This window comes from Ornithorhynchus anatinus, chromosome 4 (genome assembly GCF_004115215.2).
Source record: "Ornithorhynchus anatinus isolate Pmale09 chromosome 4, mOrnAna1.pri.v4, whole genome shotgun sequence".
Taxonomy (NCBI): Eukaryota; Metazoa; Chordata; class Mammalia; order Monotremata; family Ornithorhynchidae; genus Ornithorhynchus; species Ornithorhynchus anatinus.
In genome coordinates this window covers 442,804-468,676 of record NC_041731.1, presented here as the reverse complement: position 1 = coordinate 468,676, position 25,873 = coordinate 442,804, and the positions used below count along the sequence as shown (strand labels likewise).

Genomic DNA, 25,873 nt, shown 5'->3' with positions numbered 1-25,873 from the left:
ACAGGGAACCCACTTTCATAAGCAGGACCAATCCATTTTCCACAGAGAAAGAATTTGTAGGGGGAGAAAACGTTTTAAAAAAGAAAAGCAAAAGGACTCTACCATTCAAGCTTACCTGGTAATTGCAACTTAAGATAACGCTTTTTTAAAAATCACTTCAAGGGTCAGAATGGAACTAATACACATCTGGCTTAGGAAAGGTTGTCAATTTTTGTTATGAGACAGCAAGCCCAAATGATGTTTAAAAGGGCAGACACAGAAATGGAATTTACTCAGTTAGCCGCAGTGGACACTCTGGTGAGTGGGGGCTTGGGAGGGCATTACAGTTTACATCCCTAAATTGCTAATACAGTAGCTACATGAAGGCAGCACTAAATGTGGCAGCTGAAACAATTTCTGTACAGCAGACCCAGTGGCATTTAGGATGCTCAAGCTTCATTTAATGCTGTAGATGCAGCAAGGGAGAATAGCTTGAGTGTAAAATGAAATTGGGAAGATAGGGGGAGGAGGGCAGTGAGGGAAGAAGGGAGAGAGAAGGACGGGGGGAGAAGAATGGGAGGGAGGCCTCTCACAACTGAAGGAGCAGTCAATGAAAGAGTCGGGCAGGGAAACCAGGAAGAATAACCTTCTGAACTAAGGACCCATACTCACACCCAGAAATACAAAATCCACCAAAAGATCCACTCTGTGTGAATCACAAAGGTAGAAACACGTGAAGATACAGGCAAAGGTTCTTGAATATATACCTGGAGTCTCCAAGATATGGAGAAATTTCAAAGGGCCCTTGACAGTTCAACCCTCTAGACTGGAAGCTCCTTGTGGATAGGGAACATGCCTACCTCCTCTGTTACACCGTACTCTCCCAAGTGTTTAGTACACCACAAGCACTCAATAAATAATAATTCATTCAATCGTATTTATTGAGCGCTTACTGTGTGCAAGCACTGTACTAAGAGCTTATAATCCTGATGTTTGTTAAGTGCTTACTATGTGCCAGGGACTCTATTAAACGCTAGGTAGATACAAGCAAATTGGGTTGGACACAGTCCATGTCCCACATAAGGCTCATGGTCTCAATCCCTATTTTAAAGATGAGGGAATTGAGGCACAGAAGTGACTCTCGCCCCAGGTCACACAACAGACAAGTGGAGGAGCCACGATTAGAATCCATGCCCTTCAGACTCCCAGACCCATGCTCGATCCACTACGGCATGCTGCTTTCATGATCAATCGATTCCCTGCATTGTCGGGGAGAGCCTGAAAAATACTACCTCTCTCCTGTATTCCTCTGTAATACAAAAACCCAGTCCTGCCCTTCCCATTGGGCTGATGTGATATTTGGAAGTATTTTATGGTATTTCCATTGTTCTGAGTACTCCCGTATGGAGAAGTCACCAGACAAGTCTGCTAGAAAGTAGGGAGACAGGTTATAAAAGTCAGGAAGTTGTTCTGTCTTTATCATATCCATAAATACCGAACTGATCATTTTAGGTTCTTCTCGTTTCTGGGTTCTCTCACTTCTGGCGACCTCCTTGATGGGAAGTTGCCTCCAGAAAATCCCACAAATCTTAATCCAATGACCCATGAGGCCTCCACAAATACCAGGCACAGAACTCTGCCCTGGGGTGCGAGGTGCCGGAGAACCAACATCTTCCTTAGGTCCCACAAGCAGCCAATGCGGGGGCTTCAGGCTAAGTTGCAGACAGGATTCAGCGGAAGGCCAGCCTATGCCACAGGGTGATAGGCCTCCTACTTCCTCCTCCCCTTAGCCTGGAACTCCCTCCTGCTCCAGATATGCTAGAACACCACTCTCTCCACTTTCAAAGCATTACTACGGTCACTTCTCCAAGGGGCCTTCCCCAATTAAGCCCTTTACCCCAGATCACTCTCCGTTCTGCGTCATCTATGCACTTCAATCTGTGACCTTTGAACATTTGGTATTCTCCCCACCCCCAGCTCCACAGCACTTATTTACACCTTTGAATTATATATTATAAATTACGTATTTAATCATATTAACGTCTGCCCTCCCTTCAGGACTGTAAAGCTCATTATGGGCAAGGAATGTGACTGCTAATTCTGCAATACTGTATGCTCCCGAGTTCTTAGTACAGTGCTCTGCACATAGCAAGTGCTCAATAAACACGATTGATTGACTGATTGATTCTTCGTACTATTAATGTTAACAGCAGTGACAGCATTTACTGAGTGCCCACTGTGTTGTAATAAGCCTTTGGGAAGTTCCAAACATACAAATAGTATTTCCTGTCCACAAGGAGTGAGACGTAAAAGTATTTAAAATTCTCTAAGTAAAAATGCCACTGAAGGAAAGTAAACACACAAGTGATGGTGATGGATATCAGCTAGTGACATAGGTACTGGAGGCGGCTGATGGGTTTCTCTGACTTGGAGATGCTAGGAATGAATCGGGAAAGTCTGGATGGAGGAAGTGGTCTGTCAGATCTGGGGAGGGAAGGGAGTTCCATACCAGAGAACAGCATGACTGAGGGGACAGAGACTGTAAGCCCGTCAATGGGCAGGGACTGTCTCTATCTGTTGCCGATTTATAGATTCCAAGCGCTTAGTACAGTGCTCTGCACATAGTAAGCACTCAATAAATACGATTGAATGAATTAGGACAGGGTTGTGTTACCTAGTTAGACGGGAGCTAGTTTGGGGATTCTTAGAATTCTGTTAGAACATAAACCCTGCAGATGACAGCCTCCACCTACATTATGAAGGACTCACCTGAAGGTTTCTCCCAAATTAACAGAAGAAGCCGACTTTAATTTAATAACAATAATAATTGTGGTATTTGTTAAGCACTATATACCAAGCACTGTAGTCACTGTAATAAGCTCTGGGATATCTACAATGCAGTTTACCTCCAAATTTAGAAAAATTGGGCTTACTCATATCTTAATGTAACTGCAAGCGACAATTTATTTCCTCCTATAATGAGTAGGGTAAAATCACTTTACACAAATCAGAAGTGTGGTGTTCCCACCAAGACGAATCTGGCTTACTCTGGTTTTTATTATGCAAACCAATAATCAGAACAGTGATCCACAGGATAATTCTACCTCAGCTCCTTCCCAACACTATTCATGTCTGCTACCCCCTCTTCTTCACCACGAACGCTCTCATTTCCTGCAGTCAAAGGCTTAGGCTCCGGCATGAATGCAGGGGTCAGCCAGCTGGCACCTCCCATTTTGGGCTGTTCCCCTGTGGTCTACTGGTTCAGCTCATCCTGGGAGTCATGCCAGTACTAAAGCCCTGGGAGAAGGCGAGTGTCTCTTTTCCATTCCGACTTGAACCACTGTACACAATGCAACCTCTCACTAGTTCCCCTAGGGGACAACATCAGTCATTCTTTGCTCCAGCCTGGCTGAAAGGCCATGTTTGGAGTTTACAACAACAATACCACTAGTAATATGGGGAGGCAGTGTGGCCTAGTGGAAAGAGCATGGGACTGCATGTCAGGAGACCCAGGTTCTGATCCCAGCTCTGTCACTGGCCTGTTGCTTGACTGAGGGCTAGTCACTTAGACTCCTCTTCTGTAACATGAGGATGAGAGACTGCGAGCCCCATGAAGGCAGGAAGTGTGTCAGTTCCGGTCTTGGGTCATGTAGCTACCCCACCACTAAACAAGTAGCAAGTGCTTCATAAATGCTATTGTTGCCAATAAAGGTTTATGATAAATATAATAGTTTGGGTTTTATATAGCAGTTTTTTTTATCTTACAAAGTGCTTTCACATCAATCACCTCATCATTCTCGACATTCCCATGAGACTGGGAGAGGGAATGCTATGACCCCCATTTCACAGATGAAGGAACTTGGACCGGTGAGCATAAGTGACTTGCCCGAGGTCACAAAGCAGGCTGGTGGCTGCTCTGGGGCTCCAGGCTCCCAGACCTATGTTTTTCCTCAGTAAGTCCTGTTGCCTCCCAAAATCATGACATGGGTAGCCAGGGTGAAAACCTAATTAGTCTTCAAAACCCATATAACCAGAAGGAGGGGGATCTCAAATGGAGGGGGATCTCAAACCACAGCAGACTGAAGGGGATAGATTCAAAACAAACAAAAGACAGTTAAAAATGCAATTTGCTTGGTCACTTCTAGGTCTCCATAAAATCTGTAAAGAAATGCAATGTCATGGGTTTTGCCTTACAACTAATTAGATTTAAATGTCTTCTGCCTTTTATTTTATCAAATCATAATCAACCTTGAAAAATATCTACATTAACTGCTGATTTTCTGCAAGCATGTTATTCGCAACAGATGCTCTTTCTGAAAACTGTTTCCTTCTAACCTGCCCCCAGCCTGTGATGCTGGCTCTTGGGGCTCCCACAGCCCCCAACCCACTGCTTTGACCACCAGCAACTATAAGACTGATGGGGAGGGGTTTAGGTATGAGCAGATAGTGGGGTAGGTGAGAAAAGTGATTGTGTGGACTAGAAAGGATGAGGCTCACTCAAAGTCAAGAATTTCTAGAGAGGGCAGAAGGAAGATAGGTGTGGGTATGAGAGGTGAAAGTGATACCTGGGTACATAAGCAAATAAGGAAGCAGCCAATGCTGCTGAGGGTGAACTTTAGCCCACTGAGAGTCAGAGAACAGGGTTCTAATCCTGGCTCTGCCACGTGTCTACTATGTGCCCTCAAGCAAGCCACTTAACTGCTCTGTCTCAGTTTCCTAATCTGTAAAATGGGGATTAAATCCCACTCCCTCCTAGACTATAAACCCTAAGGAGGACCAGGGACTGTGACCAACCTGATTATCTTCTATCTACCCCAGTCTTAGTACAGTGCTTGCTTGGCACAAAGTAAGCTTTTAACAAATACCATCATCATTATTATTATTATTTCTGTCCACTTCACTAGATTATACATTTCTTTGGATCAGGGATTGTGTCTTCTGCTTCAATATACTCTGCCAATCACATAATAAAGCGCTGGGCACATGGCAGGTGCCCAATAAACTCCATCCATCGATTGGTAAATGAGTGCAGGAGTGATTAAAGGGCCTGATAAATGCCAGGCAGTTTCTTCCAAACTGTGTGCACCTAATGACTGCACTTTCTGAGAAGAGGATCAGTTGCATTTCCTATCTGCTTGACAGTTTCCACATTTCTCCTATTCACTGCACGCTTTTCCTGAAGCTTGGCTTGACAAGACCGCTTCCCTCCTCTGGGCCCACTCTGGGATGTCCTCTCCAGACTGGTCTGTCTGACCCAGCCCCATGTCCTTCACCTGGACGATGCCATACAGACCCATTCACTGTAACATCAATTGAGCATAAGGGTTGCTGCTTCTCCAAAGGGTTTTTTCTGCCCTTTCCTCTCACATAAGCTGCATTTCAGCTCACCAAACATCCTAGTGGCAAACATTTTTCTTCCCATGAAGTCACCTTCCAGGACTCTGGTGCTTGCAATCTGGTCTGATTTGTTACTAAATCCAGCTCCCAGGGAGGACACAGTCAACAGGTTTCGGAGAAGAAGGAAGTAAGATCCATGCAGGGCCTGGGGCGCTCAGCCACTGAGAAGGAGGAACATCACCTCGGTTCTGCAGATCTTCAATTTAGTCTGAAGCTTCTGGTTCCATGAAGAGTTTTCTAGGGCTCAGGTATTCCTCAGACCTGTCCATCCACAGTCCTTCTGAACTTTCACATTCACCTGTACAACTGTGTGCGTAGCTCCACATCTTATTTACCAGCACTTGGGAGTTCTGTGGTGCCCGGCTCCCACCTGGCGTTTGCAGCATTGGACAGTTTCCCTGAAGGCTATTCTGGCAGTGGGTGCCAAGCAGAGAACTGCACATTTGAGCTGAGTCTGGCCTGAGGCCAGCAATAGGGCCTGGGCCCAATCTGACAGAATCCAACCTCACTTCTAGGGAGAGATTTCAGGGGATGACAGAGGCCCCTGTCCCTGGGGGTTTTGCCATCTGAGTGTGGCTGCACAAGAGAATTTATTCATCACTGACTTTGGGCAGAACATCGTATCAAGTGCTTGGGAGAGAACAATACAATATGTAAACACGATCCTTGTCCCCAATCTGGCAGGGGAGGCAGATATGGAAATAAATTACAGGTTCAGATTATATGGCTGTGGGCATAAATGCTGTGGGTGAGAGCAGGGTGAGTATCAAAGTGCTTAGGGGGTACAAATTCAAATCCAGGTGATTCAGAAGGAAGGGAGAACAGGGTGAGGAGATGAAAGATTAGTCAGGAAAGACTTCCTGGAAGAGATCTGATTTATTTGGGGTTTGGAAGATGGGGAGAATGGCGGGCTGTTGGCTATGAAGAGGGAGGGTGTGAGCAAAGAGTCAATGGCAAGAGAGATGAGATTGAGGCAAGGCCAGGACTAACTGGCTCACATCCGGAGAGGGCCTGGACCACCACTGGCCAAACGATGCACCTCCAACTCCGCCTATTTGAACACTCCTGCCACCAGGCTTCAGAACTGAGATTTATAGCCCAGAGGTTACCAAGTGGAGGGAAAATGAGAAATGTTCCAGTTTTTTGCTTCCTTTCCATCAGCCTGGAACATTTGAATTAGCTAAGGCATTTGAATTAGCTTTGTGAAGAAAAATATATTTTAAACATTCTCAAATAGGGGTTAGCTTTTAAAAATTGGTGATTAAAAATGGTACTTACTTTGGTATTGATGGTAAAGCCCTTTCACCTTCTGGAAAAAAGAAAGTTGGAAAAGGTATTTAGTAAAATTAATGAACACACAGCAATAAAGAGTTGCTCTGTGGAGAAAGAGGGGTAACAAACACAGATTTTTGCAAATAAACTACTTTAGGAATAATTTAGTGAATGGGAGTCATTTTCTGTTCTTTTCATGCGGACAATTTCTAGGCAGATAGGCTAGTGAAATCTGTGGTATCTTGGGCAAATATTTTTACGGCAGAGGGTGGGGTTCAAGGCCCTGGACTCATTTATCTACCACTCTATGAGTGGTCCGACACACTGGAGGGAGAGAGGGTGGACTATTTAATTTTTTTAAATCTTTGAATTGAGGTCATCCCACCTCCATTACCCACAATACAATTTTATCTGACTAGACTTGCAAAAGTAGTTGATGAGAGCACAACCTGAGTCACTGCCAACCTTCAGAATGAACATGAAAGCTCTTTAATCCAGTGTTCCAAAATGTGCTGACAGTTAACCAGGGCCAGAGTGGGCCACCAAGGACACTGGGAAAAAGTCCTCATGGAGACTGAGTGGGCCTACTGCTTACTAGCACCTTTTGACTCAGAGATCAGCTTACAGACTGTTATTTAAGTACTTATTCACTTGCCTAGCCTCCTTTCCATTCTTTTCCCTCCTACCTGCAAACTTTTTGTCCATCTCTCCTGTGAGACTGCAAACTCCTTGAAGGCAGGGATTGTGGCTTTTACCTTTAGTGTACCCTCCCAAGAAGAAAGGAGGGGGGTAGTGGGTTAAATCACTGTGTGTCTTTTTGCATACAGCACTTGGAAGAAAGAGAAATAGAAGAGCTGCAGGCATAAATGCCTTCTTTCCTTCCTTTTCTATCTCCTCTCCTTTCCTCCTCCTCTTTTGTTCTCTTTTTTTCTCCTTTTCCCCTATATGCTAAACTTAATTCTAACAGGATCTTACTTATAGCCCTATCCCTGCTTTAATGTTACAAAAGATACATAAACAAACAGGTCAAACATGCAAGTAAATACGATACACAATGAAATCTTAATATGGACAAAAGAGGCATGGAAGATTGGAAAATGCCTGTTTCATTTGTAAAATCACTGTCTGAAAACTTGCATTGTACATGTACTACACATATCGACTTACTAAGAAAAAAAATTCTGTCCCTGCTTAGTTTTAGTGGCAATCTCTGAAAACCTTTAATGTACAAGGTAAAATGATTTGGTGGATTCATAATGGTAAACTAACTCTCAAATTAATAAACTGAGCATAACATATGTAGAGAGGTCACAAGTTAAATAAATTACCAAATAGTACTTACTGAGTCTGTGCAATAGCCAGTGAAATTGCAACCCCCCAAAAAAAGGTTAAAAAAAAAACAAAAAAAACCCCACTCAGCTGATTTGCTCCTGGTCCTCCACAAACCTTACTGGGGGAGTAGGGGATAGTGGGGCTCCTAATAATGAACTGTATCATCACACAGTGGTCAAAATAAGTGAAATCAAAGATGACAGTTCTGTCAAATGGTCACTCCAGGAAGACTGATGGCCCTGGATTTCACTTAGAGGGTACCCTGGCCTGGAAGCTGACATTCTGACTTATGTCTGGAACATGAATCTTAATTCTTTTTATGCTTTGAATAATCCCCATTTCTGAATTCCACAAAAATAAAGTTAAAAACTGATTCTATTTCAAATGAATAGGGACATGTTGGGGGTGGGATGTTTCTCCCCTTCAAAAAGTAATTTTCAAGTTTCAAATGAAAATGTTTTAGACATTCACTTTAAAATGAATTCTGTGACCATAACAAATATATAAGATTAGCAATGTAAGAAAAAGGAAAAGAAGACTTTTTCCAGTAATAAATCTTTCAGAATACAATTTTCCGCTTCCCAGAAACAGTTAAGTGTAACGACCCTGAGTCACAACATAATATTCTGAATTGAAAGAACATAACTTTTCTCCTGAGCTTTGACTTGTCTCAAATTTTTCCTCATTTGACCTGTGATCTTGAATAGAATGAGGAGATACTGACTCAAGTACTGAATATTAGCATTTTCAAACTTTATCCCCTGCTTTTTTTGTTTTACAAAATCACGTACAAAACCATGAAGGGCTTCTAGAAAGGGACTAGTTTACCACAACCATAGCCAAGAACTAGAACAGGTCAAACACATCAAAGTCCAAATTGTCTCGCACAGGGCTTACCTTTCTGGGGTCTGATGATGAAGGACTGGGAGGCTCCGTTCACCAACCGGCAATATCCATCGATCAGATCAGCCATGTTCTCCGCAATGGTTAAGGATGGGGCTGTCACTGTCAGAGGCTGCAACAAAGAGACTTTATTGTTGTTACCAATACTCAGGGAACAGCTGGGCCATGATATCAGAGCTTAGATGGACATGACAACAGAGAAAGGCACTTAGAAAAAAGCCTGAAGATTTACTTTAAAAAGACAAAGGAGTGTATTAGTGGAAGGTCAAAATCCCTGGCAAGAGTGAGAGGGGGCAAACTGAAGAGAAAGGAGAGTTATCGCCTTAAAAAAATGCCAGAAGATTTTTTCTTTCCAATATGAGCTTTCTTGGCCATTTTGAAGTTAAGATAAACAGGCAGGTTAAAATTTACAGCTTTTCACTTAGTTATTTGATTTGAATCTTACCTGTCGGTAACTCAGGCCCCAATTTTATATTTTCAAGGTAAAATTACGCTACATCCCATCTCTATCTAGAAAATGATCTGCTCTGCTCTTGGGCAGGATTTCTCTCCCTAATATTTACGTGCACTAACCATCTTCCTTCGCCACCTTCACTTTGGGCAATTACTCATCCAAATCTGAACACTGTGAAAATTGCTATGAAAGTAATGTTCTATTGGAAACGCTAGTGTTATTTATAAATCTAGGATGGTTTCAAAACATGTCACTCCATTTAACTTCTCTAAAACTTAACATGCATTTCACCCACTGTTCTCACCAACTGAGAAAGGATGGCAGGAAAAGTCTCATGCTAAAATAGGTGAATAGAACATTGTGAAGTTGGGCTAGAGTTAAAGAAAAAAGTAGAGCAAGTGTTTGCAGCTAAATTTCTGCACATTTTCCACTATTCCATTTCCAAATTAGAGCATGTCAGGTCAATTTATGGAATAACAAACAGGGAGTTGGGGATTCAGCCAGGCTAAACCACAGGCGAAGGTGGAAGCTGAGAAAGGCCCTGCCCATGGTGGGGGGAGGGGAGGAAATGTCCCACTGAGGGGTCCCCGAGACAAATCCTGAAATAAAATTACCTTCAAAAGTGAGTTTCAGTTCTAGGATTCAATCTCGTCTGATTTTCCCATTCCAATAAACCTTAAGGCTCTTTCTTACCTCAGGTGCCCCTGCTATTTTGAGTTGCAGCGTTCCTTTTCTGTCTTTGTCTTCACTGTTGGAGTACTGAATCGTCTGCACTTGATTGAAGTCCGCCAGGTGTGTAGGCTGCGCAAAAGGAGGGGGCCAGAGCTCTCACTTTGCATCGAGACATGAGCAGATCACTCATTTCACCAGGACAAACTGACAGTGGATTAGCCTGAGCTGCTCTCTTACTCTCCACCCTCTTTCCCGCTTTCCATCCAGCACACCTGCTGCTGCGCTTCTGCCGTACCCAATTCACTACCCACGTTCTGGTCCCGGGCTCTGAAAAGTCAAGAGTCCTGAAACTCCCAAACCAGGGTCATCTAACCCTTTAAAGCTTTCTGGGGAAGAGCCAAAGAACGACAGCCCCATCACGGAGGTGGAAGTCAGCTTGGGCTGGGAAGGGGCAACGGTGGCATGGTTGGGATGGAACTTTTGGCTGGGAAAAAAAAAAAATCATTCACTCCTTCAGAGGGCAAAATCCCACATAAACAGATCTCAAGGAAATGATGATGATTCTTTACAAATAACGGGCCATATGCTGAGATTATCCTAATGGCAGTTCACCGCTTCTTCTACTTCTGAGCTGCTAATTCTACTGATTCTTTACTGAAGTCTGTTGGTGTATCAAGCCCCTTTAAAAAACGTCTATCACCATTAGAGTTTTTACTTAGGAATGCTCATTTCACATCTCACTACCCCTCCCAAGTGAGTCTCTTCAGTCATCTTTGTCTACACAGAGTTTCACTACAGGAATTGTCCCCGGCAAGGCACCAGAAGCAGACTTACATTAGAGCCCTTATCCGTGAGATAACTGATTCCTTCTTCTGGACCAATTGCCAGCTCCACTGATATGATCCAGCTTGACTTTTTCCATTGCATCAGAAGAAGATGAAAGGAAAAGGGAAAAACAGGTGACATTGTGGAAACAATAGTAATGTACAGGCTCCTGTTGGGAAAGTAGGGCCATCTCTCCTTCATAATTCTCCAAAGAATCTGGATAACTGAGACAGTAGTCGGAACTGTGATTGCCTCCTCCTGAACTAGGAAAATGAAGTTGGTGTGGGGGACCATGCCTAAGGCAGGTGCCTACAACTGAGGAGGACAAGAAGACTGACATCAAGTCCACATTCTCTACTTCCTGGGACCTCAGTCGGCTTCAGGGGTTCAAACTCAAGGTGCCACCCCCACCATCAGCCTACTGTTTACTTTGCTGCCACTCTCTCTGGCTGAAACGAATCCAGCTGCGCAGCAAGTTCGAAGAGAGTGGTGCCATAAATGGATGTGGGAGTCTGCTGCTGGCTTGGTGCTTGGCACCTGCCACTGAGGGCAGGGAGAGAAGAGCGGGGAAAATGGGGGTGGGGTAGGAGAGAGCAATCATAAAAACTCTCTACAGGCTTCCTGGATTTTCAGCAAATCTAGGAGTACAGAAAATGAGATTCCCATGCCTACTTAACCATGGTCATTACGTTCTTCCACTTCTGAATCATTTTCAAAAACTTGGAAAAAAAAACAGACGTCCCCAGGTTCAGTGCAACTGACCGGACGGGACACTCAACAGACCCGCATGAGGTCCAACGAATTGCCGGAGAGAGGGACAGACACTCTGCCCGTTATCGGCCAACCTTGAGTTTCTCCACTGAGTTTCTCCATACTTACACCGAGAGCACACTTGAAGCATTCTTTATCGTATCTGTACACCGGAGAGAGAATCTCAAAAAATTTCAGAATACTTTCTTCTCTATTAAGGTTGGCAAACTGCCGAAATGTCTGCTGGATCAGCTTTCGCAGTGTTTTGGCCTGCATGATGAAATGATACCACGGACATTTAGGTTCTGCAGATCCCACAAGCAACAGTCAAAATGAAACTAATCTGCTACTGTCAATCACTTAACAGAAGGTGAAATTTCTGAATTAATATTCTGTTCCGATTCGAAATAAGAGCCAAACAGGGGTGCTTAAGTAAAGACAAACTCGAATCTGTGCATTTTGTCCAGCAGGGAGTGGGCTGCCTCAGGCAGCGGGGACAGGACAGCCCAGAGAATGAGGTTCCCTCCCTTCTGGGGAAATGTGGAGGGATGCCTCCTGGAGTCTGAGCATGGTGGCTCCACACTTGGGGCGTCCTTCAGTGTGGCAGTCACTGGGGGAGTAGACTAAAAAGTGCCCATGTAGCCCCAGCTGCTTTACTAGTGGCACTACGGCAGCCACCAGGTTTCCATTTCACATCACAGGAGGGTCAAAGGGGATTCCAGCGGCCGGCACTGCCACAACAGCTGAGAAATACTTCTCTGCCCAAGCTGGGTTCTAACCAGCACTGGGATGAGGTAGAGGCTGGCCACTCTGCAATCCCACAGCTGGGAGGAACAATTCCTTACATCTTCTGTCCTGCAAAATGTGTTAATTTCTACCAGAGTTTACAGGAACCATACATACTATTAGAGAAATTCTACTGAGTTAAGGGAAATCATATACACTCTCGCCTGTAAATGCTACAGCCTCTCTTAGAGAATCTTAGCAAACCTATGCCCAAAGCATCAGAGGTTCTACCGAAAAAGGATTAGGTTAGGTTTACTTGAAATGAAGCTGTAATCTCAATTTTGAGCTCGGTCCTCCAATTACATATAAACTGCATCTCTCAAATGCAAAAAAGAGATTTTCAAAGATGTTAAGCGACTTCTAAAATGTGTCATGTTAGACCATATGAACGCTCTACTGGACAAATGATAGCTACCCAACTCTCCTTGCTGATTTTATTGTCTCACCAGACCTTTAACCCAAATTAACATTGGAACAGAGAATACAACCCAGAAAGTAGCCAGAACTGGAAAAAAAGCTGCACGCTCCATGGCTACAGTTTTAGCACTTGGCTTCTACAGTGGATGACTAAAAAACAAAATGGGTGAACTGGAATGGTTGGTGGCTAAGTAGAATCTTGGCATAACTTGGGAGAGAGGAGGAAAAAAAAGTCACTGGAATGTAGGGCTGGTGGGTTGTAAACTCTCCTGGAAAGACTGGGTAAGCTAGGAAGGCAGAGGTGTGGCCAACAGAACAATGAGCAGTAAAAGCAGCGTGGCTCAGTGGAAAGAGCATGGGCTTTGGAGTCAGGGCTCATGAGTTCGAATCCCAGCTCTGCCACTTGTCGGCTGTGTGACTGTGGGCAAGTCACTTAACTTCTCTGTGCCTCAGTTCCCTCATCTGTAAAATGGGGATTAAGACTGTGAGCCCCACGTGGGACAACCTGATTCCCCTATGTCTACCCCAGCGCTTAGAACAGTGCTCGGCACATAGTAAGCGCTTAACAAATACTAACATTATTAACCTAAAAGTCTTGGTGGAGTGCCCCCATGGAATCCCTTTAGATTGAAATCTCAAAACTAAACCTGTATTGTAGCGTCCCAAGTGTGCAGTACAGTGCCCTACACATAGTAAACACTCAATAAATACCACTGATTGATTGTTTAAACAAAAATATTATAGTATGGCGTGTTCTTTAGATCATTGTCCAGGGTAAGGAAAGGGATCAGGGAGCATTAGAAGAGACTGAAGAAGTTGTAAACTAGAGCATTTGGGTTATTCAGCTGACCTGTGGAAGGACCACTGATGTGGAAGTGAATTGGGGGTGGGGATTTTTGGATGAGATAAATGGCTTTTCTGGAACTGACTAATCAATCAACCATATTTATTGAGTGCTTACTGTGGAAAGAGCATCATACAAAGCGCTTTGGAGAGTCCAATACAACAGAGTTGATAGACTAGTCCTAGGATCCTTAAGAAAAGAATTCTAAAGAGTCAACAGGATACAGTGCACCAGGTCTGTGTGGGAAAACCAATGAGCAGCAATGACCACAACCGGATAGAATTGGATATTTAGGTTGCAAAGAAAAGGCCCCCAAAATCAACACCGAGAGACTATTTTTTAAGAAAAGGCAATTGAAAAGATGTGGCTATGGTGAGAGTATGTGACCAATCATTACAAAAGACCACTGTCTGGGAAGACTGACTGCTGGATCACCAGGGTAACTACCACCCATGAACAGGGTTCCAGAGAGAATCCAGGGACCCTGAGATCCACACCTCCCAACGTCAATGCCTGGCAAGCTAGCAGAATTAAAATTAAGTTTAGGGCTACAATTACCTTGACAGAGTCCAGTAAACTCTTTGGAAAAAATCTTCTTAAACCAACATCTTTCCTGAAAAGCAAAAACAGTACATTAATGATTTTATTAATAAGCAGCAATGTCTTTCAACGGGGAGACAAGATCTTCCCAAAGAATTATAATGGTGCTGGCACACTGAGGGGTAATAGTGGGGAGGAGTGGTGATAACAGTAGGAGTAGTACTAGTATTTATTAAATGCTTTTGTGTGCAGAGTTCAGTAGTGAGGAGGGTCTGTCGCCTACCCTTCCTAGCCTGTAATAGGGGAGAGTGCAGCTCTGGACTTTCTGAGTAGTAGTGGAAAAAAAGGCTGAGAATAATTATGTTGGTATTTGTTAAGCGCTTACTATGTGCAGAGCACTGTTCTAAGCACTGGGGTAGATACAGGGTAATCGGGTTGTCCCACGTGAGGCTCACACTTAATCCCCATTTTACAGATGAGGTAACTGAGGCACAGAGAAGTTAAGTGACTTGCCCACATTCACACAGCTGACAAGTGGTAGAGACGGGATTCAAACCCATGACCTCTGACTTCCAAGCCCGGGCTCTTTCCACTGAGCCACGCTGCTTCTCTGAGAATAGATAGGACTTCTCTGAAAAACAGTGTAACTTCATATACACTATATATAATACTGTTTAAGGAAAGAGGTAGGTGCAGTTAGTATCCATTTATAGGTGAGCAAACCCACCCAGTTAAAGCAAAGGATTTGGTCCACTGTCAGATGGCCAGTAGCAGCCTTGGATTCCTGACTCAAATACTCTTTCCTTACACCAAGGAGCCGGTGGCTAATATTCATTACATCATCCTGACACAGGTCCCAAGAAGAAAATACTGTTATATACACCTTACAGAAAACTGAAGAAAGAGATGAAGTCTCTGGCCTGTGGTCAAACTGACCATCAAGGCAGCTGTAACGGTCTGACACTCATACCTCTCTCGAGTTCCAGGACATAACTATTAGAAATCACAAGAACATATTTCTAGAGAACACTTCATGAAATTACACAGAAATTCTACCTTTATCAATCAAAATGATAATGTTTAGACTTTTGCAAAGTAGTGTAAAGACACTTTGTTCATGCATTGTTAAAACAGTAGTAATTGTTGCTATTTATAAAACTTCTGATCAGCTTTTCATCCACAATAAATTGGTGGCACCCCAACCAAGATATGGTGCTATCATACAGATGAGGAAACACACACATCTCAAAGGAACAGCTGAACTTAACTTGCTAAAGCTAGGATTTTAAATCTTGATTTTGGATTTCCAACCTGGTCTTTGTGGTGTGAGCCTTCTCAGAAATTCTGATCTGCCACAAAAACAGAACAATCAGTCTTGTTGGAACAAAGCTGTGCCTCTCAGATATTTCGCTTGGATACATTGCTCTGCACAGAGTAAGTGCTTAACAGATGCAACTGACTGACTGGATGTCAGTCTCAGGAAACAAAGCTTGTGAGGTGGAAGTAGCCCATCTTTAACACCAGGCCACCATAGCCCCACCCGCTGAAATGTTGCCAATTGTCTCCTGCCAAATATCCTAATGTTTCCAGGAACCTAAATCTTTGGGGAAGGGATATGAAATATCTTTCGGTTGGAACACAATCCATGCTATGAGGCTTTCCTTAATTTCTTTTATGTGCAGTACCCACTGGCACCCCAAGTGAAAGCAACGCAGGGCCAACACTGTGCCCCAGTGCCACGGCCCAGCTGACAGTTGCCTGGGTAGCCGCTGCAAGTGTCACCATCCAGAGAAACCAGCCAACGTTCACAGATTCCTGCCGGTTCTGACAATCTCTTCACAGGACACTCAGTATAGTTCTTCGGCCAGGAAGTCTCACCACTGGTGGTCCATCTCCAGCAGGCAGAAAAGGGACTAGAACCCAGGTTTCCTGATTCCCAGAGCTGATGCTCTTTCCCCTGGCTTTATGTATCTCAGTAGATGGGTGGTAACAATAACTGCTTAACAAATGTCAACTGTCAACAGGAAGAGAGTAAACACCTACTTATCAGTACTAAAAGAAAATGAATAGAAGAAAGTGGGTTTTTAAAGAGCTACCTTGTCCCTGTCACTACCACGCAGTTGTCCAAAGCCCTCTAGGTCCAATCTCTGGGTTCAACATTTTTCAAGGAATTTTATCCCAATTCGCCATTCTCACAACCAGGCTGGAAACTTCACTGGAAGTCAAAACACTTCAAGGACCATATATCTCAATTAACAAATCCTACATCTGATTGAAGCCTCTGCTTTCAACCCAGGAACAACTGACCTAAGAGCTTTAGCACACTTCATCTACATCTATGCCCTGAGATTATAATAATAATGGTATTTGTTAAGCGCTTACTATGTGCAGAGCACTGTTCTAAGTTCTGGGGTAGATACAGGATCATCTGGTTGTCCCACATGGGGCTCACATTTTTTAATCCCCATTTTTACAGATGAGGTAACTGAGGCACAGAGAAGTTAAGTGACTTGCCCAAGGTCACACAGAAGACAAGTGGTGGAGTCGGGATTTGAACCCCTGACCTCTGACTCCCAAGCCCGGGCTCTTTCCACTGAGCCATGCTGCTTCTCCACCGCCAACATTTCTACAATGACTGCAGAAAGGAAGTTCTTTGCCAGTTCTTTAACTGTATTTTAATTTTCCTAACTCCACACAAGCTGATCATCAAACATTCTCTCCCTTTTGGAGGTAACTGCCTAAAGTCAATGAAAGCTAGAGATGAAACCTATTAAATTCTGGTTCAATGTTGTGACCTTTATATTATACTTTCCATTTCGAAAATGACACCGATAAGCTTTATCTCATCAGAAACCAAACACCTTAATTGCTAGGGTAGTCACTAATTGCAAGCGTATTCTCTGTGTACTTTGCTCTGGAAATGAGACTTGCATGAACATTGTCTCTTCTGCTACACTATAACATCAATGCTAAAAGACAGCACTGGGTGATTGCCAGCCATGGTCTTTGGCAGATGATAAGCATAATCTACAATACAAATCTTTTAAAATAATCACTTGATCATTGAGGATTGCAAAAAGGAACCCACTTAACAGAAAAAAAGCATCAAACTGAAAAGGCAGCAGTCACGGCTGTGAATACTACCGTCTTGCTTTTTTCACTGGAGGGCCAAGAGTTTACAGAGACAACAGCTGTTAACATGGTTTCCCCTCTGAAAAACAGCCCACTAGCAGCTGCCAGCAAGTTAACATTACCATTAGTGTACCAGTTGCCTTGGGTTTCCTGCTCCATTACTAGGAGTGCACAAAATTGATTTCCTGATGGATTTCTCTCTGATGGCCCCTTTCCTCTTTAGGCCCTGGTGTCTCTTGGCCACTGTAACAGAGCTAACTTGCCAGGCTACATTCCATTACTGCTTTGATTTCGCCTTTGGCGCTGCCACCCCTGCTTTCCAACAGGGCATCGCCGTTGGACCTCCATGCAGGCTGGCAGCGGCTCTTCACAGAGCAGGGAGGCTTGAAATCGGAATGCCAAGATCCGGTTTATAGGAGCAGGAGTCTCTATCTGTGTCTGAAATGTATTTCCTCTTTTCTGTTACGTTGGGTTATGCTTTTTCCATGATGCTAGTGCTCTTTAAAAACCACAGTGTAAAACAAAGGGGATCCATTAGATAGGGATCACATACACTAAGCCCCTCTCTCTAGCAAATTCCCTTCCCGCTCCCCAAGGTGAATGGGCTCAATGAAGAATAACAGAACTGGAAATTAACCCCCTGAATAAGGGTCAAAGCAATGGGTGTTTTAGCCTACAAAAGACATGAATCAGGGCTGACATAACTTTCTTCAATATTGTGAAGGGAGTTTATGAGGAAAGCGCTTAAGCCACTGACATCCACGTCAACTCAGAACCAAGTCAGGTAATGTGGGATTCACTGAAGCAGGAGACAGTCCAGGTGAAAAAAGGGAAATCGTCCTTAAATTTCATGATGATAAGCACTCGAAAAAGCACTCCAGGTTGGTCATGTTGCCTTGGTTACTGAAGATCTATAGTGAAAGAGCCATCCACCTGCCATCTCAGGTAAATGCCTTGAAGGCAGGGGGCAGGTAAATGCTTCTGCAAGGTCCCTTCGAGCTCTATAATTCAATGAAAACCTGACCACAAAACCTTTATCTCTTCAGTCTCACATTTCCTCTTCCTTCGGGTCATCTCATTTTGGATGTCCCAACAACACCTCAAACTTAATAAAACAGAACTCCTCATCTTCCCACCCAAATCCTATCCTACTCAGATTTTCCCACCACTGTAGACACCACCACCAGCCTCTCTGTTTCACGAGCCCAAAACCTTGGCATTATTTTTAACTAATTGCTCTTATCCAACCCAAAGAGTCTGTCGCCAAATCCTGTAGGTTCTATATTCATAACATGTCTAGAAATCTCCCCTTTCTCTCCATACAAATTGTTAGCAGGCTAGTCCAAACACTTGTCACTTCCCATCTCAACTACTGCATCAGCCTCATTGCTGACCTGCCTGATTCCGGCCTCAACCCCATCCAGTCCGTAATTCACTCTATCTGGATCATTTTTCTTAATAATAATAATAATAATAATAATAATAATAATAATAATAATTCTGCATACATCTTCCTACTCATCCAAAATCTCCAATGGTGGCCCAACCATCTCTGCACCCAACAGAAACTCCTCACTGATAGCTTTAAGACACACAATCAGCTCTCATCCACCTACCTAACCTCGCTCCTCTCCCACTGCAACCCAAGCTGCACATCCTCCTCCTCTTACCTCTCTGGCCGATCATTCTCAGTCTCCTTCGCTGGAGCCTCCTCCCCCTCCCATCCTTTAACTGTTGGAGTTCCTCAAGGGTCAGTTCTTGGCCCTCTTCTGTTCTCCATTTACACTCACTCCCTCGGTGAACTCATTCGCTCTCACGGCTTTGACTACCATCTCTACACAGATGACACGCAGATCTACATCTCCGCCCCTGTCCTCTCCCCCTCCCTTCAGGCTCGCATCTCCTCCTGCCTCCGGGACGTCTCCACCTGGATGTCGGCCCGCCACCTAAAACTCAACATGAGCAAAACTGAGCTCCTCATCTTCCCTCCCAAACCCGGTCCTCTCCCAGACTTTATCACCGTGGATGGCACGACCATCCTTCCCGTCTCTCAGGCCCGCGATCTCGGTGTCATCCTTGACTCGTCCCTCTCGTTCACCCCACACATCCTATCCGTTACCAAGACCTGCCGGTTTCACCTCTACAATGTCGCCAAGATCCGCCCTTTCCTCTCCACCCAAACGGCTACCTTACTATTACGGGCTCTCGTTATATCCCGGCTAGACTACTGTGTCAGCCTTCTCTCTGACCTCCCTTCCTCCTCTCTCGCCCCGCTCCGGTCTATTCTTCACTCCGCTGCCCGGTTCATCTTCCTGCAGAAATGATCTGGGCATGTCACTCCCCTTCTTAAACAACTCCAGTGGTTGCCTATCGACCTCCGCTCCAAACAAAAACTCCTCACTCTAGGCTTCAAGGCTCTCCATCACCTTGCCCCTTCCTACCTCTCCTCCCTTCTCTCTTTCTACCGCCCACCCCGCACGCTCCGCTCCTCCGCCGCCCACCTCCTCACCGTCCCTCGGTCTCGCCTATCCCGCCGTCGACTCCTGGGTCACGTCCTCCCGCGGTCCTGGAACGCCCTCCCTCCTCACCTCCGCCAAACTGATTCTCTTTCCCTCTTCAAAACCCTACTTAAAAATCACCTCCTCCAAGAGGCGTTCCCAGACTGAGCTCCTCTTCCCCCTCTACTCCCTCTGCCATCCCCCCTTTACCTCTCCGCAGCTAAAGCCTCATTTTCCCCTTTTCCCTCTGCTCCTCCACCTCTCCCTTCCCATCCCCACAGCACTGTACTCGTCCGCTCAACTGTATATATTTTCGTTACCCTATTTATTTTGTTAATGAATTGTACATCGCCTTGATTCTATTTAGTTGCCATTGTTTTTACGAGATGTTCTTCCCCTTGACGCTGTTTATTGCCCTTGTTCTTGTCTGTCCGTCTCCCCCAATTAGACTGTAAGCCCGTCAAACGGCAGGGACTGTCTCTATCTGTTGCCGACTTGTTCATCCCAAGCGCTTAGTACAGTGCTCTGCACATAGTAAGCGCTCAATAAATACTATTGAATGAATGAATGAACATTGCACTCCTGTTAACGCCAACCCAACGAACCTCTATTTCGTCTCTCTTGCCATTGACCCTTTGCTCATACCCTCCCTCCTGCCTGCAACTCCCCTCCCTACTCATATTTGACAGATCACCACCTTCCCCATCCTCAAAACCCCACTAAAAGCATATCTCCTCCAGGTGGCCTTCCCCAGCTAAGCTCTCATTTCCCTATCCTATTTGACTCCCTCCTGTGCCACCCAGGCAGTTGTGTCTGTACCCTTTAAACACTTTGATACCCTACCCCTAAGGTATTTATGTATACACCCCTTTTTTAATGCCTGTCTCCTCCATTAGATTGTAAATTCCTTGAGGAAAGGCACTCTTTTAAGTGCTTAGTACAGTGCTCTGCACGAAGTACTTGGTCAATAAATATTTCTGCTAGAGGGGCTGGCCAGCCTGATTTCACTTGAGGATGACACGGGTTGGAGACCGGCCCACTCCAGTGAAGTACTTGGACAGAGGGGAGGCCAGAAAAAAAGGGTTAAACAAGGCAGGAGACAGAGGTTTCTCATTTTCCTGCTCAATCTGAAGAGGTGCAATACTTACTCTAGCACTTCGTAGTTGGACTTCTTCTCCAGAGCATTGCCCCTCATCTCCCAGTAGGACCGTCTGCGACAAGACAGATTTGCAAGAGACGATTATTAGTAAAAACCATCCACAACAGCACTTCCATGTTCCACCAGGATAGATTGCTCAGTGCCTGGCACATAGTAAGCGCTTAATAAACACTATTAATTACTATCAATTCACAATATTATCAGCTCTGATCACCACAGTATTTTCATTCCCACAATTCACCTCTCACCACCAGTCAGAATCAGTGTGATACACTGCTTTTCAATCTCAGTCTTTTATTTGGCAACTGGAAGAATGCTAACACTTTTACCCACTGTCCCCTGAATGGAGAGCAGAGCCTGTTCCCATAGCTTGCTGCACTTTAGAGGAGGGTAGCCTGGTTTCCCCAGGCAAAATGGTTTCCAGCTGCCGGTGGCCAGCACAGCGGCTGAAGGTGCCTTGGCTACTCCCACTTCAGAATCTCACATTGTTCTGTGCCAGAGGAAAGCTGCTGCCACAGGGAGGCCCTGTTAGTTGCTTTGCAAACACAGCTCTGACATTCTCTGGGACAAATCATTTTATGGAAACAAGAGGAACACACATGCTAAAGATGGCTGATGGGTTGATTGATCAAATTTATTAATGATGATAATAAGAGTGGCACTTGTTAAGTGTTTTCTGTGTGTCAAGCACTACCCTAAGCACTGGGATAGATAAAATATCATCAGATCAGACAGTTCCTTGTCCCACATGAGGCTCACAGTCTAATAGGTGAGATAGTTAATCCCTTTTTTACAGATGAAAAAACTAAGGGCCAGAAATTAAGTGACTTACCTATGTCTAATCTGTTTACAGTGTATCTAACCCAGCACTTAGTGCTTGGCACATAGTAAACACTTAAGATGATTAATTTGGGTCAAATGATAATGAATTGTACTTACATGCTCTCTAACACTGAAACGGTCAAAGCACTTTATTTTTTCTCAGACTGGGATTGCCACATGGGACAGGAACTGAGTCCAACCTAATTACCTTGTGTCTACCTCAGCATTTAGTACAGTGCTTGGCACAGTGTAAGCTCTTAACAGGTCATAATAATAATGGTGATACACATTCACTATGTGTCAAGCACTGTACTAAGCGAGGACTTAGATACATGATAATCAGGTCAGAAACAGTCCCTATCCCCCATAGGGTTTACAGTCACGATAAGAGGGAAAATAGGTATTGAACAAGTACCACGAGCATTTTATGAAAGAGGACCAGGCATTAAAAGAAAAACCAGACCTACTTACTTCTAAAAACAGCAGGACAAAACCCTGCAAATGTCACTGAATATGAATAAAATGAGCAACTACAGATTTAATACAGGTAAGAGAGGGACAGGAAATTGTTTCCTCAAAATTTGTTTAACATGAATCCTAGTGGACTGCTAACTCCTAAGCAAGAAGGGGTGATGTATTATGAAAAGAAAAGTGTGCATTGTGAGAATACACCACCAGAGGAAGAACTTGATGTAATGCTAAAAAGAAAATTTCAAAACAAGTTTAACATCTGTGACAGATGAACTACAACATCAGAATAAAAAAAATAACAAATCATTCCCTTCTACCCTTATCTCAGGACCTCAGGTAAATCAAGGGTGGCAAATGAAAACCAGACTTTAAAATGAATAATGGAGGCACAACAGTCCCTTCTAGTCTTTCTCTGAAACTACAGGGCTTGTAGCACAGAGTGGCTGTAGAAAACACACTGCAATTCTTTTAAATTCTGCAATTCTTTTAAATATGCAATTGACTCTTTAAACCTCTATTAACTAATTCAGCTGTGAATCTGTTCTAAGTAAAGGAACAGCAGAAGCCAGAAAACAGCTTCTGCAAACTATTTTCCATTCTTAAAAATCTGTGAAATTGATGCCCAGCAGTCTCTTCGTTTGATTCCTGATTCATTTTGATAAGAGAAAATACAAAACTAGAACTTTCCACATCACTGAAAACAAATGCAGATCTCTAAGGATAATGTGAAATATGAAGTTGTCAGCTCACCGAATTTCTAGGCAACCTAGTTTCAAAGCGATTTCTTGGTCCACTTGGTCTGCTACCTCCAACATGTAGTCATTTTTCACCTGAAGGGAGAGAAGCAATCACAGCTCACGTAGGGAAAATGGTGCTATTCAAAGGGACTTTACTGGGGCACCAGGCTGACGGGCTACTTCTTCTAACTCCACATTGCTCTGATGGGGTTTTTAGAAGAAAGCAATTCTCTACTGAAAAACTGGCAGGTTTGTATCACCACGTATTAATCCCCAGCGCTTTTCATTGCAGAAAGCAGATGACACTTGCGCTTCCTTATGCCAGCGAATTTCACTCCTGGTCCAGCTCAGTCCAGAACCCTGAAAGCCTTAACAGAGCTGCCACTAACATGTCACTTGATGCTAAACTCTATGAATCTGCATTGGTAATGTTTCAGGGACATTTGAAACAAAAGTAGATTTAGCCAACCAAGCAAGGCACTCTTTCTCAGGAAAAATTGGCCTCCAACTTCTCCGCCACCTCTGAGCTGACAGACGGACTCCCCATAGAGGGGATGGGCAGCCATTGTCACTGAGACTGGGCTCCTGGAAGCCCCACAGTGCCGACTACCCATGTACAGCCCCACCTGGACAGCACTGAAGGAATTCGGACCCAGACCTACCTCCAGCAGTTCCGCTCAACATGCTGCCCTTTCACCTGCCTTCCTAATCAGCTCCTCCCAACCACCCTCCCACTCCAGGCCACCTCCTCTCTCATCCACTCCACTATCCACACACGACCCAAATAATGTCCTTCCCACCTAATGGGTTCATTACAGTCCATCTACTCCATGTGGCAGTAGCCAACCCAGATCACTAGAAATCAAATGATCTGATGTCTGTAAACATAGAGGACAGGAAACACTAAAAGCGCTATCTTCCTTCAAAATGGAGATCAAGGAACTACCACCCTTCTTTGGGGACAGGGAAAAGGGAAAAAACCTCCCACGGCAGTTTCTCGCCAGTTGCTCATTTTCCTGAAGTCCTCAGCTGTTCTCTGACATGCCATGCCCCTTGCACTAGCGCTCTACCGGCTCAAGGAAGGTTCCCCGGAGGGGAGAGGGGACCCCAGGACTACCATCCCGCCAATGGTATTGGCCGCCCGCTTGGCCAGAAGGGTCTTCCTGGCTTTCTCAACTCCAGCTTCCACATCCTTCACAGCGGAAGCTCTCTCCAAGTGTCAGGGACAAAGACAAGGCTAGGTGGAAGTACCTACTCTGGGGCACTCAACAGATCCCTTTATGCCTTCAGCTTTAGCATACCACCAGGTCACATATGCTTCCTAGCTGCAATGGATCATCCCATCCCAGCATTTACTGACTTCCAATTTGCTACAACTCTGAGGCACTGAGAGGTGTGTCGGGTTAATCTCTTGCTTTGTCGCTAATAGTTTGGCAATTTCAGCATCATTTTTAACAGCCAGAGCCAAACGCACAACCTATGCAGCCCAGAACTGGCCCGGAATTTGTCTGCAAACACAACTCAGGTCCTACTGTGTAAAAATAAGTATCTGAGGGCATAATCAGACAATCTAGAGAAACCTAAAAACAAACTTCAAATTGGCATAAAGGGAAGACTGAGAAGTGGACTCAAAAGTGGGAGAGGTTTAACGATCATGTGTCATAACCAACTTAGCCCAAATGCTACACTTCAAGAAAGTCAATATCTTCATAAATATATGCAAAGAAAAAGCATCATGCTAAAAAACAAGTAAACAATCCTCATGAAAAAGTGTTCTCTTTCTAAAAAAAACGATTACTATTAATGTCTGAACATTAGTTTAACACACTTCTAATCTTGGGGATAAGGCTATAAATAATATATATGAATATATTATTATATATATATGAATATATATATGTATTATGTCCAAGGAATTCAACATACTGAACTGACAGAAGCAAATGAAAAACACAGTTAAATACCTGCTGATAGAAGAAATTCAAAGTTGGTTTATCCTCAGTAAACTGGTTCAGAAATCCTTTTGGCAAATAGCGAATTCTCAGTTCATATCTAAGAGAAGGACAAGTATCGAATGAGCAAAAATTAACAAGACATTTCTCAATTGGCACTATCCCCAATATAAAGGTGCTGTGAATAATCTAAAAAATGACTTCACCAAAATGGCAATTTAGTTGGATTACTGAATATTAATCGAGAGAAACTAGTTATTAGAATGTAGCATTTGGTTCCTGACAACAGCAAGAAGCAAATAGTTCTGTAATAATTATGAGATTGTCATTTATTAAATGCCTTATGCAGCCTAAGGGCTTAGTTAGAAAGAAAAATTTCTTTCAGATGAGACACAGTCCCTGTTTTGCATAAGACGCACTACCTAATCCCCATTTTTCAGATGAATTAACTCTGACCCAGAAAGGTTACATAAGTTGCTGAAGGTCCCTCAAGAAGCAAGTAGCAGAGCTGGAGTGAGATCCTGGGTCTCTTCGCTCCTAATTCCATGCTCTTTACATGAAGTCACATGATTTGATGTCTGTGAACACAGAGGACAGGAAACATGGAAAGGGCTATTTTCCTTCAAAGTTTCCTTCCAAGGCACCACCACCCTTCCTTGGGGCCGGGGAAAAGGAAAAAAACTCCCACGGCAGTTTCTCTCCAGTTGCTCATTTTCCTGAAGTCTTCAACTGTTCTCCAACATGCCACTGCCCCTTACGATGCATCAGAGTTGTAGCAGAATGGAAGCCAGGAAACTCTGGGACGAGGCTGACAAAACTGCTTATGAAACCTGTTGTGACTCTGGTTGTTCCTCGACTTCATTGCTTTATTTTTAATAGGGAATCAGTTCCTTTTGGTTATTCTGCAAAATAAAGCCCACAGACTCAATTC

The 25,873-nt window shown here is 44.1% G+C and overlaps 1 protein-coding gene across 12 annotated transcripts in view; it reads right to left on the bottom strand.

The window, feature by feature from the left end:
* PTK2 (protein tyrosine kinase 2) overlaps positions 1-25,873 on the bottom strand; it is a 143,234-nt gene that overhangs the window by 53,499 nt on the left and 63,862 nt on the right. For all 12 annotated transcript variants that reach the window (XM_029064154.1, XM_029064144.1, XM_029064145.1 and 9 more), the window contains exons 4-12: positions 24,955-25,042; positions 23,004-23,083; positions 20,950-21,012; positions 14,190-14,244; positions 11,714-11,854; positions 10,844-10,921; positions 10,031-10,138; positions 8,878-8,995; positions 6,655-6,685 (exon numbers count right to left, since the gene is read on the bottom strand). In XM_029064154.1, the coding sequence (XP_028919987.1) occupies positions 6,655-6,685; positions 8,878-8,995; positions 10,031-10,138; positions 10,844-10,921; positions 11,714-11,854; positions 14,190-14,244; positions 20,950-21,012; positions 23,004-23,083; positions 24,955-25,042 (762 nt within the window). The remainder of the gene's footprint in view (positions 1-6,654; positions 6,686-8,877; positions 8,996-10,030; positions 10,139-10,843; positions 10,922-11,713; positions 11,855-14,189; positions 14,245-20,949; positions 21,013-23,003; positions 23,084-24,954; positions 25,043-25,873) is intronic.